Below are 9,964 nucleotides of genomic sequence, written 5' to 3'. Positions count from 1 at the left end.
AACAAGGGTGAGCCAATTCTAGACACGAGGAGACAGAATTTTAGTGCTGAAGCTGAAGCCGTCTTCCACCTACCCCACCTCTGAGGCCACGGGGGTTAAAAGTGTCCTGGGATACCCGTTTCCTCCAAAATGAATTTCCCACTGATGCCAGGAGAGACTCAGAGTTGGCTGGGGATGGAGAAGCAGATAAAGAGGTTGGGACAGGTCCCATTGCGGTCAGAAGCCCCTTAGAAGTAACCCGCAGGGAGTCCCTCTCCCCATCATCCCCAGGGACAGTCAGCGGAGGCCCAGGGCAGACCCCAGCCTCTAAGGGTCAGGGCCTCACCAGGAGGGCAGCCTGAGGCTGGGGTCAGCAGATGCTAAGCCCGAACTGATACTCAGTGTGGAGCAAACCTGGGTACTGCTTTTCTCATTTTGACCTCTCACAGGGACACAGACGCAGATGGGCATGGGTACACAGGCAAGTACACACTGTAGATGGCACTTCTGCTCTCTCTGAACTCCCACCAGGGATAATTTGGCCCAGGTCACATAGCTGCTCAGGGGACAGGGCTGGTCCTGACCCCTTTCTGCTCCTAGCAAGTCTCTGCTTCCTGCTGGGCTTTATGGCCAGGCTTTCCTGACCACCTTCTCGTCACCTCACGTTGGCACCTCATCTCCTGGACTCCCCTGGCTAAGCCCCTGCTACGCCTCCTCTGCGGCCTTTACACCCCCCACCCTTGCCCCGCCAAGATGGGTCACCAGTCTTGAGAATGGGCTGTGCATAAAGCCCTGAGAACTGTGAGCGGAGACCAGAGAAACACAAAAATGTTGGTTCCACCTCTGGTGAGGAGCTAGGACATGAAGCTAGGAGAACAGGAAGCAGGAGGCAGGAGAACTCAGACCAAGAGAGATTCGTGGCTCTCATCAAGGGGAGCAAAACACCTCTACCAGAGTTCCAGGTTTCCATCAGGGCTCGGGGTCTGGGGCCTACAACTGGAATTAGTACCCCAGAAAAAGGAGGCATTTCAGGACTGGAGCAAACAAGCATTAGAGAGAAGGGATCGCAAGTCAGCTTGGCTAAGCTGGGCTCTGTAGGGCTGGTCAGGGCAGCCTGTCATGGGCCAGGCAAGGCTAATTCTGGGCTGTGGCAGTACCTGCTCCAAATTCCCCCTGAGCTGAGTGCTCCCAGAGCATTCATTGTGCGGAATCATGACTGTCCTTCACTAGCCTGTGAGACCTCAAGGAGGGGCCCCGCCTACCACCTCTGAATCCCTGGGGCCCAGCCCAGGGTCTGAACACAACAGGAGTTGTTCAGGAAATGTTTGGTGAGTGCTGGTGAGCTGGAAAGGTAGACCTCCTGGTGGAGGGAGCTCGAGCTGAGGCTGGGCCTTTTTTTCTGAGCTATGAGGGGGCTCTGTACAGTACGTAGAACACTGTTTGAGGTATTAGGAACACTGGGTTCTAGTTCCAGCTCTGTCACAAATAAGAATGTCACTTCTTCTAACTGGGCCTGTTTTCTCTTATGTGGAATGAGTGCATTGGACCAGCTGATATTTAAGGGCTCTTCCAGTGCCTGCCTTTTGGGAACCTCTGCCCTCATCTGATGCCACAGGTTGACCTTTCCCCTGCTGCCTGCAAGCCACGTCCTCCCCATACCACAAGGGGGAGCGCTATACAAGCCCCAGGCAAGCACCTCACCGCAAACCCACTAACAAACCTGTGTGGGTAAGAGTGGCAGGTGGGTACCTGCTCACATCCGCAGGCTGTGCCTTCTCAGACACAGAACTCCAGGTGCCTAGCCATCAGTCACACCACAAAGTAGCCTTGCACCCAGAGAGCTGTGGCGTGGACATTTTGAGCTGAAGGATGTCTATCCCCACTTCCTCAATGCTCAGAGCTGGTCTCAGAGAAGGAACCGTGACCTACCTGCTCAAGGAAACATTTCTGTGAATACTCCTTGGATTCCTCATTTCTGGGGAAGAAAAAGTCTGACCAGTAGGATTTGAATCTTTTAATTTGAGAACAGCCAGCTTCTTCCCGCCCTTCCTCCCTCCAAAATATTCCTCCCCAGCTCAGCTTCGTCAAGAGCCAGGTCTCAGAGCACCAAGCCCACAGACACGTCTCCATGATTTCTCAGGACAGGCTCCATCTCTGTAGACCAGGGTGGGAGATGGTGCGCCGGGGGACTAGTGAATCCAAGAGAGATGTGTCTCCACTGTCCCCTTTGTCTGGCTGTAGCCCTGGGGTCACTGCTGGTCCCCTGTGAAGATGGAGCCAGGCAGGGAAGGGAATGTCAGGCTGGGGCAGCGGGAGCGGCGGCCAGAAGAGCGTCTCCCCTCCCAGAGCACAGGCACTCACCCTGCGTAGCCCTGGGCACCATCTCAGTCCGGTAGATCTTGAAGGCATCGTAGGCAAAGACAGAAACCAAGATGATGCCAAAAACCTGTGGAGCAAGAGTGGGGATGGCACCACAAAGGCCATCGGTGTTGGGAAAGCGGAGATAGGTGTACAGGCAGGGGGTTAGCCAGAGCCCCACACACTGACTTGGGCTTGGGCGGAGGCACAGGAAGTGGGTGGCCACCAGCCAGAGGACCTTGGGAGCTGGAAAGCTCTAGGGGTCTGGACTCACAAAAGCAGCAATGGCAGCTCCATCTCGGGAGGTCACGGCCGCAATGGAGACCACCAGGAAGATGATGATGGCGCTGACACAACGAAGGAAGTCCTGGGGGTCAGGGTGTAGGGTCAAAGGGAAGTCAGAGGGCAGGGGCATCCCCCTGAAGTGTTCCAGGCTAGTTGGCACTTGGCCCTCCGGCCCTGAATCCCTGCATGGAGATACCCCTGGACACTATTATATAAATCACTTAGAGAGAAAGAGGGAAGGAGGGAGCTCATGCTCTGTCCAGGGGAGGGATGCAGGTGAATGCAGGACGACCAGGACAGGAGGCCAGGGGCCTGGGGGTGGGGTTGACCCAGTCTCAGCAGCTGAGGCCGAGGGCCACTGCTGCGGCTGCGGCTGGGGCTGGGGCGAGACCTTGGGTGAGTGGGAGAACAGGTCTAAAGGATGTGTACCCCTGTTGTCGTGACCCAGCAGCTGTGAATCAGTGTGGGACAAAGCAGTTTTTGAGTGCAGGGCACAGCTTGGGGCAAAGCCCAGCTGGGGTTGGGGGCCAGACCCCAACTGACCCAGGAAAAAGAGAGAGGCTGGGAGAGGAAAGGAATACCCTGAGTTCAGAGGAGAAGAAAGGGACCAGAATGGGGTGGGGGAGGCAGGGTCCCTCACCAAACAGGGCCAATTCAGCCGATCGAAGCGCTGGTAGTACTGGGTGGCGTAGAGGAAGAGGAAGGCGAGTGTAATGAAGAACTCAAGCAGCGCCGCAGCCATGTAGGCGGAGATGGAGGCCGTGAAGCAGATGAAGATGATGAAGGCCAGGGCCTGCAGGACCGAGTATGTGGACTCACCAGAAAGGGGACCCAGGCATGGCCTGGCCCTGGCCTTCCCCTCCTGGGGAGCTCCCCAGGACCACCCCCCCACACACATATCTTTGGAAATCTCCCCATTCCTGTCAGCAGGAGCCACGTTCCAGGGCGTTTGCCCATGGAGGGCAGTTTCAGCCTCCCACCTCTGCCAGCCCAGGAAGGTTTGAGTCTTTTAATTTGGGGATGACCAGCTGCCTCCTGCCCCAGCATCCCAGCAGCCCGAGCAGTTTGGTGTCCTGCTGTGGCACAGCGCACAATGTAAATGCAGCCTCTGCAGCAGCCTGCACCCCCGGAGGCACACCGTAGCCCACCATTTTTTCCCCCGCTCCAGGATGCCATTCATCTAACAAACCCCAGAGCCTGCGGCTCCATGGCAAAAGACAAGGTTTAGAAGACAGATGTCCCATGGTGGATTCTGGGGTGGTCCTTTCAGCTCTAACACTGGAAGGTAGCATATGTGCAGAAGACTTGCCTTGTTAAGTGACTAGGGGAAGAGCCTTTCCTGAGAACAGACAACAGATACAGCGGGGCTGCAGGAAGTCTGCTCTTTTTAATAGTTAGACTTCTTGGACATGCCAAGAAGTGGTCATCTTAGAGCTAGGGAAGACAGGCTGGAGTCACTCTTGTCCCATCCCTGTGCCTTGCACTCCCTCAATGCCCCAGAAAGCTGTCCTGTCTAACTTCAGTCCTTCCTGTCGCCACTGAAACCTGCTGTAACTGCCTCCAGATGCAGCAGGAAGGCAGGGAGATGAGGGAGGGGCAGCTGGGGGTAGGAGGGGTGTCCAGAAAGCCTGGGAAGGGGGGTGGGGGGCGGGGCAGGGGGGCCAGGGCTAGGAGACACGGAGATGCCAGGTTGGGGTGGCTGCTGTTACCAGCTCAGTTTCCAGCAGGATGCCTTTGAGGGAGGAGAGGAAGGTCTTGTCCACAGCGAAGCCCTGGAGCCCCGCAGCTGCCCCCTCTTCAGGGGGCCGGTCCCGGCGATCCAGAGCACTGAGCATCTCCTCGGGACTCACTGGGTACAACCCCTCACTGCCACCAGCCCAGGAAGGGAAACAGGAAGACCAAAATGTGGCAGGATGGGGAAGCAGATCGGAGAAAGAAGGTACTGCAAGAAACCTGAAAGTGAAGCGTTCAGGCCTGCTGTGGGGTCCTAGGAGAAGGCGGCCACCAGGGGAGGCCTGCCCAGCTGCCCAGAGTAGCCCTGCTGGTGCCTGCACCGGCCCCCAGGAGGCACATGGGGAGGGGAGAAGAGGGGAGGGGCTGGGGAGGAGTGGCCAACCCTCCCCTTACTTGGAGAAGGGAGGAGGGGGTAAGGAGGAGGTCCATGGAGACCGGGAGGAGACGGGAGGGGAGCCAAGAAACGGGAGGGGAGCCAAGAAACGGGCTGGAGTAGGAGCCCCCAAGAACCTAAGCCTGGAGACGTTTGTGCCCCTTCCTCTAACCTTAACCCTCTTCCTTGGCCCATTCTTTCTCCTTTTTCCTTTTAGGGAGGGTGGGAGCTGGAGCTGGCAGGGCAGCTCCCCCAGGATCCAGCTGTAGCAGCCAAGACGGAGGACAAAGGCAGATTGTTGGGGGACAAGGGGGTGCTGTGTGCCTTCTGCAGTGCCTCAATGGGCCTCTGTCTCTCCAGCACACCAGAAGGGTGGCCTGACCCCCACCCTGGTGTTCAGGGCTGGGCCAGGGAGCCAGAGAAGGGGAAGGCTAAGAGGCCACAGTGGAAGCTCTGGAAGGCTGAGGGAGAGGGCTGCCTGTGGGGCAGAGAAAGGACCAGGCTGGGGACCACAGGGATGTTCAGGCACCAGGATGCCAAAGACAAATTAGGCCACTTTAGAATACAGATCATTTATTTGGATCAGTTTCTCCATGCTCAATGACAGCCTCTTCCTCAGAGTGACCCATGTCAGAAGACTCGGAACTACACCAGGATGTGTGCAAAGTAGATGCTCACTGACTGTTTGATGAATGAATGAATGAATGAATGAATGAATGAACAAAGAAATGGAATGAGGGGCTCTCTGTTGGCAAGGGGTAAAATGTCAAGAAAGTGCCTATGCTGCACCAGGTCAGCTGGGGCTGGGAGGAAAGGAAGAGGCAGAGTGGTGGCCTCCAACAATGGGCAGAGCTTTGAAGACGTTTCTGAGAGGAAGTGCCAGCACACCAGCTTCCATCGGCCACAAGCAACTGCTGCTCCCTTCACTTTACCCTGCATTTTCTGTCCACTCCAAAAAGTGCAAAGTGCAGACCCCCGCAAAGGCCCCATCCTGTCCCACAGTCCTGCTGCTCCGGGTGCTGCTTTGGAGGGGCTGAGCCCTCGGCGTCCGGTTCAGTGAGGCAGGTAATTAGTTGTACACCCAGCTCCAGTGTTCTGACAGGGGACCAGCCACGGGCAGCATGACTAGGCCATCACACGGGGCCGCACACACACACAAGCCAAGGAGACGCGGTAGAGCCTGCGTTCTAGGCAGTAGCCACCTTGGGTGCCCTGTTCTCCAGGGCACGGTCGCCGGTAGAAGACGGTCTGGTTGTGGTAGAGCAGCTCTGAATTGCCCCGGGGGTCCATGTGGGAGCCTGTGTGTAGGCTGACACAGTGTGGACACAGGCAGCGGGCGTGGTACAGGTCCTGGGGGAGCCGGTTCAAGTCCCTGTCCAACCTGTGGGGGTGGCACATGTTAGTCAGGCCCTGGAAGGGGAGGCTGGCTGGGCAGACGGGCTGGGCCAGAAGGAGGGAGTGCCCAGGGTGGGTGGAAATGCCAGAGGAAGGAAATGGTGTGGTCAGGAGTCCTGGCTTCTTGCCCTAGCTCTGGCACCCACTTGCCGGGTGACTTTGAACAAGTCACCTGTGAGGGTCGGGATGGAACGGTGGCTTTCCAACTGGTCCTGAAACCCTTAGGGAGGCAGGGGAAGGTGAGCAAGCTCTTGCCTCAGTCTCCGCCAGACCAGCTCCATTTCCATCTGATATACACTGGCCTCTGGTATAAGGTTTCTCTTTATAATTGTTATTACATTTTTAGGGTTTTTCTTAATTATTATTATAAATGTAAAAACTGCTCTTACATAAAAAAAGTATAAAATGAAGACTAACATTCCGCCTCCCCACCAGTCCCACTCCCCAGAGGGCGCCACTGCCAACCACTGCCTGCATGTCTTCCAGACACCGTCTGTGCATATATTATAAGCACATCTAAGATTACCCAGTGAGACGTATTTAGTTATTCTGAAAGGATCTCATGGCCAAAAAAAGACTTGAAAAGTAGGTGTTCCAAAGGTCTGGGACTCCAGAAATCTAGCAGGAAACAGCTGCTAGGTTGTAAGACCATTCTCCACGCAGAGAAGCCCTGCCAGCTGGGACTCAGCTAGCACAGCATATCACAAAGTGGATTCCCCAATAAGTACCCTGCAAGAGAGGGGTCGGTGGCCAAATGATTTTAATGGTTTCTTTTCTGTGGATTTCTTGCAGACTTTAATGTGCTGAGCACGTTAAAGGGGTCGGGGCTGGAGCAGCTTTTCCCACACTTACTTAATCTTATCACTTTTTTCTGAGTAGTAGCTTGTGGGATGACTGTTACAAAGAACCCATTTTGGGGAAGACCAGTTGAGTGGTTATCAGGACTTCACAGCCTCCCAATGAAGGCCTGGACCCCCGCTGAGTCAGCCATCTGGCACCTAGCCTCCCCAAAGGGGTTCTCACCCTTCACATTTAGCCCAGGACCTGACCAGCTCCTGAGACCACTTCAAAACATGGTGACCTGAAGTCTCTACCCTGGATCTAGTCTCAATCAGAGCTGACCCTCTCCCTACTCACTGAACTTCTCCATCCATCCCCAAAGCCAAGGCTAAGCCAGAACCAGACTTACGGAGAGGGGGAACAGACACCCCATGAGGACAAGACAGAAGGAGAAAGATGTTTGGGACCCTAAAGTCCTAATTTTTTAGTATTTTGCTTCATTACCCCTATTTCAGTGCTTCTTAATATTTTTCACGTCATGGCACAAATCGAGAATTATAGTATTTGTGTGGCACACTGAGCGAGACACTAAGACTCTTCATGATCCAAAGCAGGGAGCTTGGGTCTCCCGCCACCACCCAGCTGCTTCCTGAGTTGAGGGTTTCATTATCCTGGAAGATTTATAACCCAGGGCAGAGCATTTCGTATTGGGATGCTCATGCCTGTATCATACAATGATTCCCTGATATTCTAGTTAGAAAAGCATGGCCGTTGTAGGAATGAAAGAGAAGGGAGAGGAGGAGAAAAGGAGAGACATTTTATGTACTAAGAATCGATTTTGCTAAGTTGTTTCATAAGATCTGCACGTTACCCTATGCAATATTATCTCATTTTACAGATGAAAAATAACCTGAGCCTTGAACCCTTGAGTAATTGGCCCAGGGCCGCCCAATAAGAGTCAGAACTAGGACCCAAACTAGGCCTTGTCTAACACCCAAACCTTTATGACCTCTCTGAGATCATAGGCTGGAACTGGGTAGAACTCTCTTGACCCATTACACACACCCTGCCTGGCACACACGCAAGCATTCGGGAGGGGACAGCAGACTCACTCGTATCTCCAGGGGGAGATGGACCTGCTGTTGAGGGATCCGTCCTCGCTGGCCCTGCAGGATTCTGGGTGATGGGTGAGGCTAGCGGTCTCTGGGGGAGGCATGAACACAGTGTTCCACTTCAGCCACTCCTCAGTGGGGTCCTGAATTTTGTTGGGGCAGCAGCTGGGCCAGTGGGTGCAGTCCTTCTGAAGCGGCAAACTGACGGTGTGGGTTCCCATGACTATTGCTAAGAAGGCAACCACCTGTAGGAAAAGGACAGTGAGAGAAGTGCTCCTGTCTAGTCTGGGTGCCCCTCCCCCAGCCATTCCCTGAGCTCTGGTTTCTAGCTCCACCGGACCCTCAGCCCCAAACCTGGGAGCCCAGCCTCCCTTCACCCCCAGCCACATCTCTGCCCCTTTCCTGCTCAGCGATGTCCCAGCCAAGCCTCTGTCCACTCACCTGGTACATGCCGGATGCCAGATGCTGCTCTCCCAGCCGAGGTGCTGTACAGGCTGACAGGCAGGGCCCTGTGGAAATAGGCTGGCTGGAGCAGTTTAGGAGTCCTGGTTTTATTTTCAGCAAACCTGTTTTGTTTATTCAAATTTATTTCCACTACCTTTTGAAGGGAGTGACCTGAGATTAAAAAACAAAACAAAACAAAAGAAAACCTGACAGTGTTTCCAAAAGCTGCTTAAAATGCTGTACTCATGGAAGTTGTGATAAACATGTTTGTAAGCCTGGAAGCCTATTGGGTAAACTTTGTTCTTTGCATGTATCTAGGCATGGGATCAAAGCAGTAGTATTCTTCTACTCTGAGCCTCTGAGAACTGGCATTATGGGGAGTTCCCTGCTTGGCTTGGTACCCAACGTTAGGGAACATCATCTGGCCTCTCTTCAGGAGGCCTCATCTCCATTATCTCTTCTGCTCCCACCCAGGGTCTTGTCTCCACCATTCCCTTTTTTCTTGGAAATACTCCTGATCACCCCCATCTTAGTGAATATATCCGCCCTATCTCCTGTTCTATCTCTTATTGTTTTCTGACGCCTTCCTCATCTTTAATGACCCCAATTTCTACGACCCCCATCATCTATGACTCCTCCCCATTGTCCATTACACACTCCCTAACTTCCCCTGGCCCCCTCCAGTGGCCACTCAAACTCCTAGCCCTGCCCTTTCTCTAACTTCCTCTGGGCTTTCCCTAATTCCACAGAACTGCCAAGAAGGCCCCTACCCCATTAGTTTGTTGACTGAATGTGCAAGGTCTGATGGAAGGAGCTGTGGGTGACTGTTCCCGTTGCATAAATGAGAAGGTAAAGCCAGGCAGAGGAGGGGCCTGGTAATAGCCTCACCTAAGACCCAACAGGAGGTCCTAGTTCCAGGGACCAGTCTACCCCTCACCCCCACTCACAGGGCAGTGGGGACAAGGTCATGGCAGGGGTAGCTGAAGCTCTCAGGCCGTGAGGTGAACCCACCCAGCCTCAGTGTCCCCAGATGCATGGGCCACTGTCAGCTGGGTGTGTGGGGGCGGTATGTGTGTTCCACGGTGGCTCAAGCTGGGCCTGACCCCGAAGACACAGGTCAGCCAGGAGCCACCCCGCCTGAGGGGCACCATTCTGGGAGCAGGCCAGAGCCTACTTCCCTCCAGGACTTTCTCTTCATTCTTGCCGACACCCACACCACGACCCCCCACCTCCACCCCCAACAGACACCATACACTAACATTGTCTCTAGAATAAGGTTTCCTGATTTGCATGTGCTTTCCCTTAGAAAATACTCCTCTGGTAACCAAGGACTCCGGAACTAAACAAAGGGAACCAGGAATAACTTTACCTGCACAGTAAGGAGGAATCCCTCAAACGCTTTAAGGCAAAGCAGTCCAAAGCAGAGGCATGACGAGGTCAGGGGACATTCTAGAAGACTGAGAGAAGGTGCTCTGGTGAGGACCCTGGATCTGGGGTGGGGCAG

General features: G+C 54.5%; 2 protein-coding genes across 2 annotated transcripts; both read right to left on the bottom strand.

The window, feature by feature from the left end:
• Positions 1-1,985: 1,985 nt before the first annotated feature.
• On the bottom strand, positions 1,986-4,712 carry CMTM5 (CKLF like MARVEL transmembrane domain containing 5). The gene is made up of 5 exons (XM_033108696.1): positions 4,332-4,712; positions 3,263-3,415; positions 2,612-2,704; positions 2,341-2,425; positions 1,986-2,242 (listed from the first exon to the last, which is right to left on the bottom strand). The coding sequence occupies exons 1-5, from the start codon at positions 4,455-4,457 to the stop codon at positions 2,229-2,231; spliced, it is 471 nt and encodes a 156-aa protein (XP_032964587.1). The 5' UTR covers positions 4,458-4,712; the 3' UTR covers positions 1,986-2,228.
• A 661-nt stretch (positions 4,713-5,373) lies between these two features.
• IL25 (interleukin 25) lies at positions 5,374-9,916 on the bottom strand. Its single transcript, XM_033109039.1, has 4 exons — positions 9,830-9,916; positions 8,458-8,631; positions 8,017-8,261; positions 5,374-6,110 (listed from the first exon to the last, which is right to left on the bottom strand). The coding sequence occupies exons 2-4, from the start codon at positions 8,464-8,466 to the stop codon at positions 5,855-5,857; spliced, it is 510 nt and encodes a 169-aa protein (XP_032964930.1). The 5' UTR covers positions 8,467-8,631; positions 9,830-9,916; the 3' UTR covers positions 5,374-5,854.
• Between the last annotated feature and the right edge of the window lie 48 nt (positions 9,917-9,964).

This window comes from Rhinolophus ferrumequinum, chromosome 6 (assembly GCF_004115265.2).
Source record: "Rhinolophus ferrumequinum isolate MPI-CBG mRhiFer1 chromosome 6, mRhiFer1_v1.p, whole genome shotgun sequence".
Taxonomy (NCBI): domain Eukaryota; kingdom Metazoa; phylum Chordata; class Mammalia; order Chiroptera; family Rhinolophidae; genus Rhinolophus; species Rhinolophus ferrumequinum.
This window is presented reverse-complemented; position numbering and strand designations above follow the sequence as displayed.